This window comes from Spea bombifrons, chromosome 9 (genome assembly GCF_027358695.1).
Source record: "Spea bombifrons isolate aSpeBom1 chromosome 9, aSpeBom1.2.pri, whole genome shotgun sequence".
In the NCBI taxonomy this organism is placed as follows: Eukaryota; Metazoa; Chordata; class Amphibia; order Anura; family Pelobatidae; genus Spea; species Spea bombifrons.
Window position 1 is genome coordinate 16,407,551 of NC_071095.1, and position 18,090 is coordinate 16,425,640.

The 18,090-nt window shown below is 52.4% G+C and overlaps 2 protein-coding genes across 2 annotated transcripts; both read left to right on the forward strand.

Moving 5' to 3' along the window:
• Nucleotides 1-1,266: 1,266 nt before the first annotated feature.
• On the forward strand, nucleotides 1,267-7,486 carry SYT11 (synaptotagmin 11). Its single transcript, XM_053475519.1, has 4 exons — nucleotides 1,267-1,426; nucleotides 4,373-5,190; nucleotides 6,008-6,128; nucleotides 6,540-7,486. Exons 1-4 carry the CDS (start codon nucleotides 1,393-1,395, stop codon nucleotides 6,848-6,850), a joined length of 1,284 nt encoding a protein of 427 aa, XP_053331494.1. The 5' UTR covers nucleotides 1,267-1,392; the 3' UTR covers nucleotides 6,851-7,486.
• Nucleotides 7,487-15,272: 7,786 nt separating this feature from the next.
• On the forward strand, nucleotides 15,273-16,539 carry RIT1 (Ras like without CAAX 1). Its single transcript, XM_053474821.1, has 5 exons — nucleotides 15,273-15,380; nucleotides 15,460-15,516; nucleotides 15,593-15,666; nucleotides 15,932-16,123; nucleotides 16,271-16,539. The coding sequence occupies exons 1-5, from the start codon at nucleotides 15,281-15,283 to the stop codon at nucleotides 16,499-16,501; spliced, it is 654 nt and encodes a 217-aa protein (XP_053330796.1). The 5' UTR covers nucleotides 15,273-15,280; the 3' UTR covers nucleotides 16,502-16,539.
• Nucleotides 16,540-18,090: the final 1,551 nt, after the last annotated feature.

Sequence of the window (18,090 nt, forward strand, 5' to 3'; positions counted from 1 at the left end):
ATGCTCAGCAGCAGCAGGTGATTGCAGCCCCTAGGGACAGAAGCCACAGGCCCAAAGGGGACACGCGTGGCACCCAGCGCGCAGAATCCACTAAGATTCTATGTCACGCGGGGTGCCTCGTGCGGGGGGGGGGGTTTGGGGAGAGAGCGCTACTTGCTGCAGTACATGAGAGCGCCGGTGACATTAGACTGACCCTTTAATGACATGAACACATGGGAGAGGCTGAACAGAGACATGAAGCAACAGCTCCCCCCAGTGGGTTGAAAGCACCGTTCCAGCTGTTAAAAGGCCCTGCTTTTTCCGCCCCAGCTCTGCCGCTCTAGTGCTGTAACAGCCTGGAGTGCACTCGCTTGGGGTAAGGGCTCATTCCGTCTGCAACAAGCGGAAGCCCCCCGGGGCCAGATCCCTACGGCTGGAATGTCACCGGTCATCGTGTTATGTTACATGTCACGTCCTGCCTGCCCGTCTTTGTACAGCGCCGCGGGCTGCGATGGCGCTATATAAAACAAATACTCATATGCAAGTTACGACGTGCCCTCATTATTGCCCCATCGGCAGTGTTCTTGCCCTTGAAGGCGGTTTGCCGGCGAGCTGCGTTGCTGTACCTGGGAACTCTCTGGGTCACGTGACCCTGACATGCCCACTCCTCGCCCCTTTTCCCTTTAAAAGGGGTGTTACCCCCCAAGTTCCCAGGTACGTGCCCGGCACGTACATTACATACCCCGCCAGAGAGCACATTCACCCCCGAGTAATAAAGCGCACAATGCCGACGCTTCGACCCAACAACATGCCTCTTCATCAGCACGACTCGGCCTCATACAGACACAATAGGGCGAGGGCCGCTCCATTCACCCAGGGGCCGCTCCATTCGCCCAGGGGCCGCTACACCGGCAGTTTGATTAAAGACCCTCCCATCTGATGCCTTCTGCGGAGGAAGCCCCTGGGAGATTTTCCTTGCGGCCCAGTAGCCCCGCCATAATAGCTTACTGAGTATAGCCAGCGGCCATGTTGGTACACCTCGCCAACCTTCATCAAGCGGAGAGCTCGGCGCTCACGCACGGTGAAACGTTTAGTATAGTAGCTGCGGTTCATCGCTCAGCATCACCGTATACGCCGCATATCCTTCCTTGGCGAGCGGCTCGGTAACGAGTTCCTGAGGCTAAGGCGTTGTCGGGGTGTACAAAGATGGCGGCGGGCCAGCTGGGCGTAGCTCCAGCCCTTGTTTTCCCCCGCCATGGGCGAGCCTGTGGGAGGGGTTACGCCAGCACCCTGTGGGCGTGATCTCGCCTTGCATCAGGACCAGCTGCTGCTCCTGCTTCTCCGGGGATCGCAGCATCAGCTGAGGCGGCAGGACATGAAGTAGGAGCCCGGCGAGCACCCACAGCTGCCAGCATGGCCCAGATCACCAGCCTCCCTCCCAGCTTCGGTAAGCCTGTCCCCAGGCACTGTCCGGATGGTGGATGTCAGGGGCTGGGGGTATCTGGGGATTGTCAGGATGGTGGATGTCAGGGGCTGGGGGTATCTGGGGATTGTCAGGATGGTGGATGTCAGGGGCTGGGGGGTATCAGAGGATTGTCAGGGTGGTGGATGTCAGGGGCTGGGGGGTATCAGAGGATTGTCAGGATGGTGGATGTCAGGGGCTGGGGGGTATCAGAGGATTGTCAGGATGGTGGATGTCAGGGGCTGGGGGTATCTGGGGATTATCAGGGGCTGGGGGTATCTGGGGATTGTCAGGGTGGTGGATGTCAGGGGCTGGGGGGTATCAGAGGATTGTCAGGGTGGTGGATGTCAGGGGCTGGGGGGTATCAGAGGATTGTCAGGATGGTGGATGTCAGGGGCTGGGGGGTATCAGAGGATTGTCAGGATGGTGGATGTCAGGGGCTGGGGGTATCTGGGGATTATCAGGGGCTGGGGGTATCTGGGGATTGTCAGGGTGGTGGATGTCAGGGGCTGGGGGGTATCAGAGGATTGTCAGGGTGGTGGATGTCAGGGGCTGGGGGGTATCAGAGGATTGTCAGGATGGTGGATGTCAGGGGCTGGGGGGTATCAGAGGATTGTCAGGATGGTGGATGTCAGGGGCTGGGGGGTATCAGAGGATTGTCAGGATGGTGGATGTCAGGGGCTGGGGGTATCTGGGGATTGTCAGGATGGTGGATGTCAGGGGCTGGGGGTATCTGGGGATTGTCAGGGTGGTGGATGTCAGGCGCTGGGGGGGTATCTGGGGATTGTCAGGATGGTGGATGTCAGGCGCTGGGGGGTATCTAGGGACGTTCACAATGTGATACTGAGGGTTGTCGGCATGGACGCAGTTGGCTCAGCGTTTTAGGTCGTGGGGTATTAAAGCGAGGAGCGGCCATGCGGGGGTTGGAGCGGTCCTGCTGGTGGGTTTCTCTGTCATCCAAGTCTGGGTGCTGCCTGGTCCCCCGCCGCCCCAGAGGCCTCTGTCCCTCCTTAGGGCTGTGTCCGCTTAGTCTGCGGCGTGTAAGGTGTGTCTGGTGCTGGACACAATAGGGCCGTCCTCCCCGGTTCTTGCCGTGTAATGCTGGGCCGTATGACGGGGACCCAGCTGCTACACGTGACGTCATGTCTGTTACTGCGTACGAGGAAGCTTTGCTGAAATCATCTGATGCGAGACGCAGAGGGAAGGAGGCCTTGGGCACGGAGAGAGCTTTTCTTAGCGTGTGATGAGGGGCGCGTGTCCCGGTGTCTGTGTATTAGGAGGGGGTGAGGGTCCCGGTGTCTGTGTATTAGGAGGGGTGCGTGTCCCGGTGTCTGTGTATTAGGAGGGGGCGTGTGTCCCGGTGTCTGTGTATTAGGAGGGGCCCGTGTCCCGGTGTCTGTGTATTAGGAGGGGTTCGTGTCCCGGTGTCTGTGTATTAGGAGGGGTTCGTGTCCCGGTGTCTGAGTATTAGGAGGGGGTCAGTGTCCCGGTGTCTGTGTATTAGGAGGGGTGAGGGTCCCGCTGTCTGTGTATTAGGAGGGGTCCGTGTCCAGGTGTCTGTGTATTAGGAGGGGGTGCATGTCCCGGTGTGTGTGTATTAGGAGGGGGCGCGTGTCCCGGAGTCTGTGTATTAGGAGGGGCGCGTGTCCCAGGGTCTGTGTATTAGGAGGGGGTCCGTGTCCCGGTTTCTGTGTATTAGGAGGGGTCCGTGTCCCGGGGTCTGTGTATTAGGAGGGGGTCCATGTCCCGGTTTCTGTGTATTAGGAGGGGTCCGTGTCCCGGGGTCTGTGTATTAGGAGGGGGTCCATGTCCCGGTGTCTGTGTATTAGGAGGGGTGCGTGTCCCGGTGTCTGTGTATTAGGAGGGGGTCCATGTCCCGGTTTCTGTGTATTAGGAGGGGTCCGTGTCCCGGGGTCTGTGTATTAGGAGGGGGTCCATGCCCCGGTGTCTGTGTATTAGGAGGGGGCGCGTGTCCCGGTGTCTGTGTATTAGGAGGGGGTCCGTGTCCCGATGTCTGTGTATTAGGAGGGGGTGAGGGTCCCGGTGTCTGTGTATTAGGAGGGGTGAGGGTCCCGGTTTCTGTGTATTAGGAGGGGGTCCGTGTCCCGGTGTCTGCGTATTAGGAGGGGGTGAGGGTCCCGGTGTCTGTGTATTAGGAGGGGTGAGGGTCCCAGTGTCTGTGTATTAGGAGAGGTCCGTGTCCCGGGGTCTGTGCATTATGAGGGGTGCGTGTCCCGGTGTCTGTGTATTAGGAGGGGTCCGTGTCCCGGTGTCTGTGTATTAGGAGGGGTCCGTGTCCCGGTGTCTGTATATTAGGAGGGGTGAGAGGCGCGTGTCCCAATGTCTGTGTATTAGGAGGGGTGAGGGTCCCGGTGTCTGTGTATTAGGAGGGGTGAGGGTCCCGGTGTCTGTGTATTAGGAGGGGGTCCGTGTACCGGTGTCTGTGTATTAGGAGGGGGTGCGTGTCCCGGTGTCTGTGTATTAGGAGGGGGTGCGTGTCCCGCTGTCTGTGTATTAGGAGGGGTCCGTGTCCCGGTGTCTGTGTATTAGGAGGGGGCGCGTGTCCCGGTGTCTGTGTATTAGGAGGGGGCGCGTGTCCCAGGGTCTGTGTATTAGGAGGGGGTCTGTGTCCCGGTGTCTGTGTATTAGGAGGGGGTGAGGGTCCCGGTGTCTGTGTATTAGGAGGGGGTGAGGGTCCCGCATTATTACCATGTTTGGAGTTGGCATTTTAGACCTGCGCCAGGGCGTGTTCCGGCGGGGGGGGCTGTTCCTTCGAGGGGGGGGCCTGTTCCGTTAAGGGGGGGCTGTTCCTTCGAGGGGGGGGCTGTTCCGTCAGGGCGAGTTCCCCCTCCACTCCCCGCTCCTGGGGTTGGGTTGCAGGATGTGTTTGTGGTCTGGCTCTTCTGGCTCACACTTGTCTCTCGCCCACAGATATGTCACCGGTGGCGGCCGGGTTCGTCGGTGCCGCCGTGCTGGTGGTGTCCGTCTCCGTGGCCATCTTTTTGTGGACCTGCTGCCACCACCGCGCACAGAAGAAGAATAAAAATCCACCGTACAAGTTTGTTCACATGCTGAAGGGCATTAGTATCTACCCCGAGACTCTAAGCAACAAAAAGAAAGCCATCCGCAAAGAGAAGACGCCCTCGGACAATTGCCCCTCCCGGGCAAACCTTACCCCGGACAGAGCCGAGGCTGGCTTAATGGAGCCTGAACGTGGTCCAAACGGACTTGGCACCGCCACCTGCACGGACCAGCTGCCCGTCAGAGGGGACTACGGGGACGAAGTAAGCCCGGTCCAGAGCCTGACGTCCGGCAGCAGCAAGACCCTGTCGCCGGCGTCCCCAGAAGGCGAGGTCGCGCTCGGATCCCTTACGCTCTCCGTGGACTACAACTTCCCAAAAAAAGCTTTGGTGGTGACCATCCAAGAGGCCCACGGGCTCCCCGTGATGGACGAACACTCCCAGGCCTCTGACCCCTATATTAAGATGACCATCCTACCCGACAAGAAGCACAGGGTGAAGACCAGGGTATTGCGAAAGACGCTCGAGCCCGTGTTTGACGAGACCTTCACCTTCTATGGGATTCCCTACAGTCAGCTCCACGACTTGGTGCTTCACTTCCTGGTGTTGAGCTTCGACCGTTTCTCGCGCGATGATGTCATCGGCGAAGTCATGGTGCCTCTGGCAGGGATCGACCCAAGCACTGGGAAAGTGCAGCTCACGAGAGACATCATCAAGAGGAACATTCAGGTCGGTGCCTCCTGCTCTACGTCATCGAGAAGCAGCAAACGGTCCGTGTGATAACTTTAGGAGTCCTGAGTGGGCTCTGGAGAATCCCCGGACTGGATCTTTCAGTCCGGACCTGGGCTCTGGAGAATCCCCGGACTGGATCTTTCAGTCCGGACCTGGGCTCTGGAGAATCCCCGGACTGGATCTTTCAGTCCGGACCTGGGCTCTGGAGAATCCCGGACTGGATCTTTCAGTCCGGACCTGGGCTCTGGAGAAGCCCCGGACTGGATCTTTCAGTCCGGACCTGGGCTCTGGAGAAGCCCCGGACTGGATCTTTCAGTGCGGACCTGGGCTCTGGAGAAGCCCCGGACTGGATCTTTCAGTCCGGACCTGGGCTCTGGAGTAGCCATGGACTGGATCTTTCAGTCCGGACCTGGGCTCTGGAGAAGCCCCGGACTGGATCTTTCAGTCCGGACCTGGGCTCTGGAGAAGCCCCGGCCTGGAACTTTCAGTATGGCCGGATTCCACCTGCCTGCAACCAGTAGTCGGCCGAAAGGCCTGTCCCTCCGGAGAGGGGTTCTTGCCCCAAAGGCTTACAGTCTAATACCTGCAGGTTTTATAACTCTGCTCCCAGGTTGCTGCGCAGAGATAACGTCCCTGTTGCCCCCCACACCCCTTCTTTCCGTCACGGCAGCTTCATCTGAGTGAGCCAGAGCCGGCTTTGGCCAGTAGCGCTCCTCCTCCTGGTCGCTCTTCATAGGCTGTAGTCTCGGTTGGCGGGTGGAAACCGCGGCGCTGCGCATGTTGCTCGTTCCACACATTGTTCTTTCTCTTTCAGAAATGTATGAGCCGGGGGGAGCTGCAGGTGTCGCTGTCCTACCAGCCCGTGGCTCAGAGAATGACTGTGGTGGTGTTAAAAGCCAAGCACCTGCCCAGAATGGACATCACTGGCCTCTCAGGTAGCAGCTATTTACCCGCCCCGGGGGCAGTTTACTGAGGCTTACTGTATATTATTGTGGTCTATTGAACCGCGAAGGCTCTTTCAGATACCGTTACGGGCTGTTAGTCGCACACCGTGTTTCAGTAGCCGGCCCCATAAATCCCCAGCCTGACCCCAGCAAGAAACGTGGGTAACGCGTGAGGATGGGGGGGGGCGAATGAGCCTTTTAAGTGATGAAACGTGGCGGGCATCGTCCACGTGCGTCTGCGCCATACGAGAAGCGCCCGCAGAAATTACCGCTCCGCGTCCGTTTCTCCCCAACCCACTGGCTTCCAGTTTGACGCTGGGGCTACTGTTCTGTTGTTTAGCACAAGCCCTGGGGCAACATGGTGGACTGTGTAATTGGCGGGGTATTTTTTCTCTCCGACAGACCCGTACGTCAAAGTGAACATCTACTACGGCAGGAAACGCATCGCCAAGAAGAAGACCCACGTGAAGAAGTGCACCCTGAACCCGGTGTTCAACGAATCCTTCATCTACGACATCCCCGCGGAGCTGCTGCCCGACATCAGCATCGAGTTCCTAGTCATCGACTTCGATCGCACCACCAAGAACCAGGTGGTGGGCAGGATCATCTTAGGGGCGCACAGCGTAACCGCCGACGGCGCCGAACATTGGCGGGAGGTGTGCGACAACCCCAGGAAGCTCATTGCCAAGTGGCATAATCTGAGCGAGTACTAGGGCAAACATGTCGTAAAGGAGGGGCAAATACATTGGGGCGAAAAGGATGGACAGGTCGGGGAGGTGGCAGGAATATCCCCCTTTTTGTGTAATCGTGTATATCCTTCTCCTGTCACCGCGGCGGCGTCCCGGGTCCGCCCGGCCCCGAAGGTGTTCACCTCGTTTTAGTGGTAGCTTAAAGTTTTCTTAGGCGATGTTTTACCGGACACGATAACTTCAGACACTTCATTACTAAATGGTTCGTTGACACGATGACAAATATTTATTCGTAGCCGGACTCTAATAATCCCGTAATTGCATGTTTATGGCCGACTGGAATTGTCTAACCGATCCCTGGGGTGTCTTTGGTTCTTCTCGCTGAAAACCCTGTGCATGTCTGGTACCTGCGCTGCTTTCCCGCCGATCCCTGTCCGGCTGAGAGTGCTGAGGGTTCTTCCTGCGCGGTGTAGAAGGGGGGGGGGTTTGGCACCCAAGCAGCTTGCGACTCGGTTTTTTGAAGCGGGGAGTCTGAGATCTCTCAGCTCCTTAGGCTCCGGCGCAGCGAACAAGCTTTCTAGTGTCACGGTGGCACCACTACGTAGCATGCGTTTCAGATCACCGTTACAGCTTCTCTCTGTTCCCGGCACTGAAATCTGAATTTGGTAAACCATAACGCGGGTCAGAAGCCTAATAGAACCCGCGCGAGTCCATGCCTTGTGGCTTTAAACCCGCTCTTAAAGCACTTTCTAAGTAAAGCCGACACTGCCGAGGTCAGGGGACGAGGAGGCATCTTGAGGAACATCTCGAGTCCAGGGGCAGGAGGCTCGCCGGGGCGGCAGGAGGCTCGCCGGGGCGGCAGACCCGATGTCCGTTGGCACAAACAGCTTCGTGCGTTGCGAGGACTCTCATGGGGAAGGAACCTGGGGGGGGGGGAGCTCTCGAATGCAGTGTTGGGTCTGGGACCTGTCACACCTCCTGTCTTTTGTGAGTGAAGATCATTTCAGGGCCTCCCGAGTCACGCAACGAATGGGCGTTGGACTGGTGGCTACTCCGGCATCTGCCAACACACGGCACCGGTGCGGGGTCAGCACCCAAAGAAGCTGGCGGTAGAGAGATACGAGAATAACGGGCACTCTGTGAGGATGTTCAGATGCCATTCCCCTCGTCAAAGCCGAGGTGGCACGTGGAGGGCGGGGGAGAGGATGATGCCCCCCATAGACATAATAATCGTATAGCCTTCAGCAAGCTCTGCTCTCTTTGTCTTTCACCCAACAATTTAACTCTGTGTTCTCCCTTCAGCCAATTCTGCTCCGTATTTCCTTCCCAGCAGGCTCCATGCTCTCTGTCCCTCCGGTATCTCGTATTGTCATTCCCTAATGGCTGCTTCCTTTGTTCTCCTGGCGTGACGATGCTGAGGCCTCCACGGCTCTTCTGCCTGATCTGCTTCACTAATGATTATTCCGGTCTGGAGAATTCTCCGGGGGTAAGAGGAGAGGAGAGGAGAGGAGAGGAGTGGGGTGGGGTGGGGTGGGGGGCACATGCTGTTACTATTGGAAGGGTCTGCTGGATACTGTCACAGTCCAACCGCATAGAATGGTCGCCATGGATATTACGAACATGGATCTCACGACTGGTACCGAACCAGTGAGAACGTTGATAACTGGCACGTGTCCCTCGGGCCTCGATGAAATAAACGTGCATAAGCCAAGGCGCCCCCCTGCGGCGTGTGCTGCATATAATAAGCTTACGCTCTGTACCGCTGTATTGTACATTGGATTTATCACAATAAAGCCTGATTCACTGAGCTGAGCCGCTGTTGGAGTCTGGCTGCATCGGGGGGGGGGGGGGTTCAGACAAAGGGACAGCTCAATGGGCTGATGTCATCTCCTGTGCCACTGGGAGATGGCAGCCCTGGGGACGGGATGAGCTCATCGCTTTCTCATTAACCTCTGAGGTGCCTCAGCCGATAAAATAAGTAGACGATGAAATACGAAGCAGTCTGAGCCTCGAGTTCTCCCCAAAAACACAAACAGGATACCGTAGCACTTTATACCGGCTCATGAGGCGCACAGGCTACCCGGGGCGGCTGGTGCACTGACAGAAGGACAGAGATGGCAGATATAGAGACGGGCAGAGAGTACCAGAGGGAGCCAGTATAGGGACAGCTGGTATAAAGAGAAGGTGGAGAGTACTGAAGATATACACAGATATGCTTAATAGGCACAGCCACGTGCATTCACGCAGCGATATTCTGCAACAACTGCCATGAACACAGATCCAGCTGCTGTCTGCCCAGAGTATCTCTGCTCCTGTGACTGCCGGCTGGGGATCCTCACACTAACTCTGAGCCTTTTACTTACAAGCTCTTACTGACTACAGCATTGGGCTACAGAAGGAGCTTCTTACTGTCATATTTGTGATGTCCAGTTTACGAACGATTCGTTCTTTTGAACCGATTCTTTTCAATGAACCGGATGAATCGGTTCAGTAGACTCATTTGTAACAGTTCAATTTGTGAATCATGAACTGCACTGGTAATATGGTCCTAGAGTGAGTGAACTGCACAGTACACAGACTCGCAGATCAGGTTACCAAAGCTCTTGAGTCAGTAGCTCATCAGTTCACTGACTCAAAGAACCATTCAGATCAGCTCTGAGTCATCAGTTCACTGACTCAAAGAACCATTCAGAGCAGCTCTGAGTCAACAGTTCACTGACGCAAAGAACCATTCAGAGTAGCTCTGAGTCACCAGTTCACTGGCTCAAAGAATCATTCAGAGTGGCTCTGAGTAACCAGTTCACTGATTCAGACTTCAGCTTTTAATAATAAATTACATAATATGTCCACACAACGGCACCACACAAATACCAACCAATGATTTTTGAAGCAAAGCTAATTACACAAATCTAATTACTAACAATCGTTAAATGATTAGAAGTAAATGTAATTACACAATACATCCACAGGGTGGAGCCATCAGTTGCCTGAATGCCATTTAATGATTAGAAGTAAATGTAATTACAATATACATCCACAGGGTGGCGCCATCAGTTGCTTAAATGCCATTTCATGATTAGAAGTAAATATAATTCCACAATAAAGCCATAGGGTGGCGCCATCAGTTGCCTGAATGCTATTTAACCCCTTCAGGACCGGGATTTTTAAGCTAGGGTGTCGCTAAAGGACCGGAGCCGTTTTTGTGTTTTTGCCATGTCTTTCTTCAACTGTAATTTCTCTCTTATCAAGTGGTGCACCCCCCACACAAATCATATATTGTTTTTTTCAGCACAAGTAGGGCTTTCATTTGAAACCATATTAAGCTGGGTAGTACATTGTTTTATTTGAAATAAACTGGAAAAAGTGGGGGGGAAATGAAAAAAACGCATTTTTTTACAGTTTTGTATACATACAAATTGTACACACATTGAACCAATGGGAAAAAATTATCCCAAATATATTCATTAAGTTGTCCTGATTTGGAAACCACCCAACATGGCCAGGATTTTTATCTATTTTGACCAGTATAGGGAAAATATTGCAAGGCATGCATTACGTTTTTGAAATGTAATTTTTTTCAAACTTGGCATGGTAGTCTAATAACTGCAATAGTTGTCACAGATACTGATTATCCCCCCAAAATTATATGTTTATGAACAGTAGATAAGTCAAGGTGTACAACTAGGGTCATTTTGACACTTTTCAAACAGGGATTTTATCGCCAATTGCTGCCAAATTTTGAGGTATTTTTATATTTTTTTGGTTTTTTTTGCATATGTTGCAATGTTGCTTTAGATTTTATATTATATTTTGTATAGAATATGTGCAACTGCAGAAAAAAACACCAAATTGTGTTCACCAACATCCCCCGGTTCCAACAAGGCCTCACCTGCATGGTTCATGCAATTTTTGAGGAAGCTATGAGGGCAAAACTAGAACATGCGCATTTTCGTTTCCACATTTGGAATTTTCAGAAATTGGTTTCCTGGGCCCATATCCCATTTGGGACATTTTGGAAGCCCCCCAATGTAAATTACCCCATAAAAGTATATATTTATGAACAGTAGACAAGTCAAGGTGTTCAACTAGGGTAGTTTTGACAGTTTTCAGCCAGCCATTTCTTCACTGATGTCTGCCAAACTTCACAGGGACATTATTTTATTGCATTTTTAACGCATACATTTCAATGTTGCACTGAATTTCTTGCACACCATAAGTGCAACAGTGGAAGAAAACACACATTTTGTTCACCAACATCCCATGATTCCAACAAGACCTCACATGCATGGTTCATGCATTTTTTTAGGAAGCTATGAGGGCAAAACTGGAACATGTGCATTTACATTTTTTAAAATATTTTTTTCATCAGATTACTTGTAAGTGACAGGTTTAGGCCGCTGACATCAATCAGGGAGACCGATCAATAATCAGCGACTTAAAATGTCACCGACAAGTGATCAGGTAATAATTATGATTTTTTTATTAATTAATAATTTGTGTTTTTTCATAATTACCCTAGATGACCCCTCTCTCTTTGTAGAGCAGGGTCATCCGTGGGCTGCCATAATGATCCGATCACTCCTATTGGCCAGGAGCGATCTGATCAGCCCAGCATTTGACCTGGAAGCACCCTGGACTTTCAGGTCAGTGCTGTTATTTTTTTATTATTATTATTATTTTATTAATTTTTTTAAATTAATTTTTTTTTAATTTTTTTTTATTATTATTATTTTTTACATTTTTTTTTAACTCTTTCAATGCTGATGCTCCATTGAAGCACAGCATTGACTGGTATTTAGTCCCCACAAGCTTGTGGGGACTAATATTAACCCTTGCAATGCTGCGATGGGGGTCATACACAATCGCAGCATTGAAGGGGTTAATTGAGGAAGAGGGGGGGTAGGGGTTAACTGAGGAAGGGTGAGGGTGGGGGGGCTGGTCTCCACACTCATGTGGAGACCAAAGAACCCTGTCTCCCTGTCCCTGAAGCTGCCTCTGGCAGCTGGGACACAATCTCCAACAGACTGGAGATTGTAGGGGAGGAGTCTCTCTGATCAGTCCTACAGGACTGATCAGAGGACTTCTGGGGGGTCGTTTTTGCTGTTGCTGGTCTGCCTGGGCTTCCAGGCAGACCACCAGCAGCAGAGCCCCCTACAAAACGGCAATTAACCCCTTCAATGCCTCATGGAGCGATCAGGCAGCAGGGGGGTGTTGGATCAGGTCCCCACACTTGTGTGGGAACCCATTCAACACCCCCCTTTCCCTGAAGCTGCCTGTGGCAGCTGAAACCGCGATTGCAGATCTTTCTGCAATCGCTGTTTCTGCCTACAAAATCACTCCGTGGGAGTGATCGTAGGCTTGGGGGCGGGTTTAGAGAGGCTGTGCTGTCTGCCCAGAACTCCTGGGCAGACAGCAGCAGCAGCGCCTCCACGATCACCGCGATCGTGGTGATGTGGGGGCGTTTTTTGGAGGAGACGTACCTGGTACGTCCCGGTCTACCGGTGACCAGTAACCAGGAAGTACCAGGTACGTCCCGGTGCTGAAGGGGTTAATGATTAGAAGTAAATGTAATTCAAATATACATCCACAAGGTAGCGCCATAAATTGCCTAAATGCCATTTAATGATTAGAAGTAAATGTAATTCCACAATACATCCACAGGATGGCGCCATTAGCTGCCTAAATGCAGTTCTGAGTCACCAGTTTACTGACTCAAAGAACCGTTCAGATCAGTTCTGAGTCACCAGCTCACAGACTCAAAGAACGGTTCAGAGCAGCTCTGAGTCATTAGTTCACCGACTCAAAGAACCATTCAGAGCAGCTCTGAGTCATCAGTTCACTGACTCAAAGAACCATTCAGAGTAGCTCTGAGTCACCAGTTCACTGATTCAGACTTCAGCTTTTAATAATAAATTACATAATATGTCCACACAACGGCACCACACAAATACCAACCAATGATTTGAAGCAAAGCTAATTACACAAATCTAATTACTAACAATCATTAAATGATTAGAAGTATATGTAATTCCACAATACATCCACAAGGTGGCACCATCAGTTGTTTAAATGCCATTTAATGATTAGAAGTACATGTCATTACACAATAAATCCACAGGGTGGCGGCATCAGTTGCCTTAATTCCATTTAATGATTAGACGTAAATGTAATTCCACATTAAATCCACAGGGTGGCGCCGTCAGTTGACGAATACCATTTAATGATTAGAAGTAAATGTAATTCCAATATACATCCACAGGGTGGCGCCAGTTGCGTAAATGTAATTCCACAATACATCCACAAGGTGGAGCCATCAGATGTTTAAATGCCATTTAATGGTTAGAAGTACATGTCATTACACAATAAATCCACAGGGTGGCGGCATCAGTTGCCTTAATTCCATTTAATGATTAGACGTAAATGTAGTTCCACATTAAATCCACAGGGTGGCGCCATCAGTTGCCTGAATGCTATTTAATGATTAGAAGTAAATGTAATTCAAATATACATCCACAAGGTGGCGCCATAAATTGCCTAAATGTCATTTAATGATTAGAAGTAAATGTAATTCCACAATACATCCACAGGATGGCGCCATTAGCTGCCTAAATGCAGTTCTGAGTTCATCGACTCAAAGAACCATTCAGACCGGCTCTGAGTCATCAGTTCACTGGCTCAAAGAACCATTCAGAGTAGCTAACTGAGTCACCAGTTCACTGATTCAGACTTCAGCTTTTAATAATAAACTACATAATGTGTCCACACAACGGCACCACACAAATACCAACCAATGATTTGAAGCAAAGCTAATTACACAAATCTAATTACTAACAATTAAATGATTAGAAGTAAATGTAATTACACAATACATCCACAGGATGTTAAATTAACCCTAAAGATCCCATTAACGTTAACTGCCCCTAAATTAACCCCAGCCTCCCCTAACTTTCAACAGCCCAAATATGAATGTTATAGATAAGGTGATGCACATTAGTGTGAGTTGAGTTGCTGAGCAAAACACATTGGTGTGTAACACATATTACATGACTGTACGATACATTGGGGTGTAACACACATTACATGACTGTACAATACGTTGGCGTGTAACACATATTACATGACTGTACAATACATTGGTGTGTAACACATATTACATGACTTACAATACATTAGTGTGTAACACATATTATATGACTGTACGATCCATTGGGGTGTAACACTTATTACATGACTGTAAAATACATTGGCGTGTAACACAAACAAATCACCCTGATTGGGCAGGCAGGAGGATTTATAGATTATAAGGAAAGGGCCGGGGCAATCGTCAGTGTGACTGCAGTGAGGAATGAATCGGTTTATTTCAATAAATCACTCGAAATGAACCGATTCACTTTACTGATCCGAACTTCCCATCACCGCTCTGAAAGCGATGCCGTGTTGCCATGGTTACAGTAGGTGACGTCATGACGCACAAACACGTAGCGGGCGCCATGTTTGCTCCGTGTTGGTGACACCCGGCGGGAGTTGGTTTTATCCTCTTACCGGAACCCGGCGGAACATCTGTACGGTTATCCCTCCAGTGACCACCGCCTCACAAAACATGGCGGCTTCCAGCTGCAAGACCACGCCCATGACATGACGCCATACGGAAAGGACCAGGAAGCAGATCACGTGACCACCGGAGTCCGACTCTATAGTGAGTATACTGTATGTGGGGGGTGTTTCTGTATAGTGAGTATACTGTATGTGGGGGGTGTTTCTGTATAGTGAGTATACTGTATGTGGGGGGTATCTCTGTATAGTGAGTATACTGTATGTGGGGGGTGTTTCTGTATAGTGAGTATACTGTATGTGGGGTGTATCCCTGTATAGTGAGTATACTGTATGGGGGGGTCTCTGTATAGTGAGTATACTGTATGGGGGGGTATCTGTATAGTGAGTATACTGTATGTGGGGGTCTCTGTATAGTGAGTATACTGTATGGGGGGTATCTGTATAGTGAGTATACTGTATGTGGGGGGTCTCTCTGTATAGTGAGTATACTGTATGGGGGGGTATCTGTGTATAGTGAGTATACTGTATGGGGGGGTATCTGTATAGTGAGTATACTGTATGTGGGGGGTCTCTCTGTATAGTGAGTATACTGTATGGGGGGGTCTCTGTATAGTGAGTATACTGTATGGGGGGGTATCTGTATAGTGAGTATACTGTATGTGGGGGTCTCTGTATAGTGAGTATACTGTATGGGGGGTATCTGTATAGTGAGTATACTGTATGTGGGGGGTCTCTCTGTATAGTGAGTATACTGTATGTGGGGGTCTCTGTATAGTGAGTATACTGTATGGGGGGTATCTGTATAGTGAGTATACTGTATGTGGGGGGTCTCTCTGTATAGTGAGTATACTGTATGTTATTATTTCCCGTGTTTTGTAGGGTGCCCCCCCCCCGCGTGGCATGGACAGTGGTTCGGGCCGTCTGGTTCCCGCCCAGCCCCCGCTGCCCCCCCGGGAGTATAAGCTGGTGATGCTGGGAGCGGGCGGGGTTGGGAAGAGCGGTGAGTTCTCTCAGTAAATAAAGGGAGCTGCTCGCTCCGGCTGACTCGGAGTGATAGGCCGTTGTTTTCTGTCTTTCAGCGATGACCATGCAGTTTATAAGCCATCGGTTTCCTGAAGACCACGACCCCACCATCGGTGAGTGTTTATTGCCCCACAGATGCCCCCCCCGGGGGGTCAGCGCATGTACTCAGTCTGTCCTCATCTCCCGCAGAGGACGCTTATAAAATCCGGATCCGGATCGACGACGAGCCGGCCAGCCTGGATATTCTGGACACCGCAGGCCAGGTTAGTGAGCCGAGAGGCCCGGTGCCTGCGCGGCCCCCCGTTTACCAGTCTTATTGAAGGAGTTATTTTCCGTGTTGCCGGGGGGTATCCATCTCCATTATCCGCCTGTCCTGTTTGGGGTTAGAAGAGCTGAATGCCGTAACGGCCGCGGCCTCCTCGTTATGTCTGTTTTGCCCCCGGAGAGCTGGCGTGGGAGGCAGCCGGTGGCAGGGGCAGCTTCTCTCCTGTGTAACGCTGAATTTTATTGGCCGTTTGTGTGTCTTAGGCCGAGTTCACTGCCATGCGGGACCAGTACATGCGCGCCGGCGAAGGATTTATCATCTGCTACTCCATCACTGACCGGCGCAGCTTCCACGAGGCGCGGGACTTCAAGCAGCTCATCTACCGGGTGCGGCGCACGGATGACACGCCGGTCGTGCTGGTCGGGAATAAGTCGGATCTGTCGTACCTGCGCCAGGTGAGGGGCCGTCTCAATAATAATGTGAGGTTCTATACACTAGGGGGGTGTGCGGTCTGCCCCCGGGCCCCTGCTCCCCTGCTCCATATAATCTGCCCCTTCCTGCAGCGCTGTTTCTGGAGCCGTTGTTTTCGTGTCGTTCTTCAGGTCTCTAAGGAGGAGGGCAGCTCTCTCGCCCGTGAATTTGGCTGCCCGTTCTTCGAGACGTCCGCCGCGTTCCGTTACTACATCGATGACGTCTTCCACGCGCTTGTGCGCGAGATCCGGAAGAAGGAGCGGGATGCGGCTTTGGCGCTGGGGAGGAAATCCAAGCCGCGCGCCTCGCTCTGGAAACGCTTCAAGTCTCCTTTCAGAAAGAAAAAGGATTCAGTGACTTGAAAGGACAATCGATTTCTAATTGCCCCAAAACACTTGGGATCTGGGGGGCTGCACCCCCGATGACCCCCTGTGTAAATAACCCTCCCAGCTCCTAGCACACAGTACAGAAGTGCCTTTGTGCCTCTCAGGTCCCCCCTAACTACTATTACCCCAGGCAGGGGAGTTATGGGGGAGCCCCGTCTTATACCCCGGCGATGAGCGGAGGAGGCTGCTCTGCATTGTCAGATAATGGAATGCATGTGATGCATCTACCCCCCCCCACACACCCCTGGGCTCTATAACCCAGGGACGGCTGCGGCCCCTGACATAATACACAGAAATGTTTATACTCCCGCACCCGGGCTGAGTGGAAGTGCAGCGCCGCATATACTGCCACTCTCTGAGCTGGACAGTGTGAAGTATACTGCTAGTCTCTGGCCTGCCATATGATTTCTGCCCCCGGGGCAGTTGCTGCACATCCTGCCCAGGGAGGTTTTGTATTTCACTGCTTGGATATTTGCACAGATTTGATCGCTTTGTACACAGAAGGCTGTTCCAGAGTCTCGCGTCACTTTAGGCTGTAATAAAGATTTTATATCCTGATTGGTTGGTGATGCTTGTTTCGGGCGCCAGAAGCGGCTCATTTTATCAACATCCATAACGGTCCAGGGGCCGACTGGACAGGGAACGATCCTAGCACTTAGTCCCCAAACATGTACTGCAGACTGGCTCTGCAGTCCCCCGATCATCCACCGGAGGGCAGACTGGCTCTGCAGTCCCCCGATCATCCACCGGAGGGCAGACTGGCTCTGCAGTCCCCCGATCATCCACCGGAGGGCAGACTGGCTCTGCAGTCCCCCGATCATCCGCCGGAGGGCAGACTGGCCCTGCAGTCCCCCGATCATCCACCGGAGGGCAGACTGGCTCTGCAGTCCCCCGATCATCCACCGGAGGGCAGACTGGCCCTGCAGTCCCCCGATCATCCACCGGAGGGCAGACTGGCTCTGCAGTCCCCCGATCATCCACCGGAGGGCAGATTGGCCCTGCAGTCCCCCGATCATCCACCGGAGGGCAGACTGGCTCTGCAGTCCCCTGATCATCCTCCAGGGGGTAGGCTAGCTCTGCAGTCCCCCGATCATCCGCCGGAGGGCAGACTGGCTCTGCAGTCCCCCGATCATCCACCGGAGGGCAGACTGGCTCTGCAGTCCCCCGATCATCCACCGGAGGGCAGACTGGCCCTGCAGTCCCCCGATCATCCACCGGAGGGCAGACTGGCTCTGCAGTCCCCTGATCATCCACCGGAGGGCAGACTGGCCCTGCAGTCCCCCAATCATCCACCAGAGGGCAGACTGGCTCTGCAGTCCCCTGATCATCCTCCAGGGGGTAGGCCTGCTTCAGCATGCAGTTGAACTTCTGCTGCTGTCCCAGGGGCATTATGACCGAACCTGGCCTGAGTCTGTTTCTGACAGGTGACTGGTTACGGGGTCTGTCGATGTGACCTCTGATGCATGGAAAGGAACGTGTATATTAAAATAATCTTCCTGGACAGGGTGGTGGATAAGTGGAACAGCCAGCCAGCAGAAGTGGTAGAGGTTAATACAGTGAGGGAA

Bases quoted from the DNA above. Each gene is read 5' to 3' on its own strand.
- SYT11 (XM_053475519.1), top strand. From the start codon at position 1,393: ATGGCCCAGATCACCAGCCTCCCTCCCAGCTTCG. The intron at 1,427-4,372 runs GTAAGCCTGTCC...TCTCGCCCACAG, and splicing joins CAGCCTCCCTCCCAGCTTCG to ATATGTCACCGGTGGCGGCC. The intron at 6,129-6,539 runs GTAGCAGCTATT...TCTCTCCGACAG, and splicing joins GGACATCACTGGCCTCTCAG to ACCCGTACGTCAAAGTGAAC.
- RIT1 (XM_053474821.1), top strand. From the start codon at position 15,281: ATGGACAGTGGTTCGGGCCGTCTGGTTCCCGCCCAGCCCCCGCTGCCC. The intron at 15,667-15,931 runs GTTAGTGAGCCG...TGTGTGTCTTAG, and splicing joins TTCTGGACACCGCAGGCCAG to GCCGAGTTCACTGCCATGCG. The intron at 16,124-16,270 runs GTGAGGGGCCGT...GTCGTTCTTCAG, and splicing joins ATCTGTCGTACCTGCGCCAG to GTCTCTAAGGAGGAGGGCAG.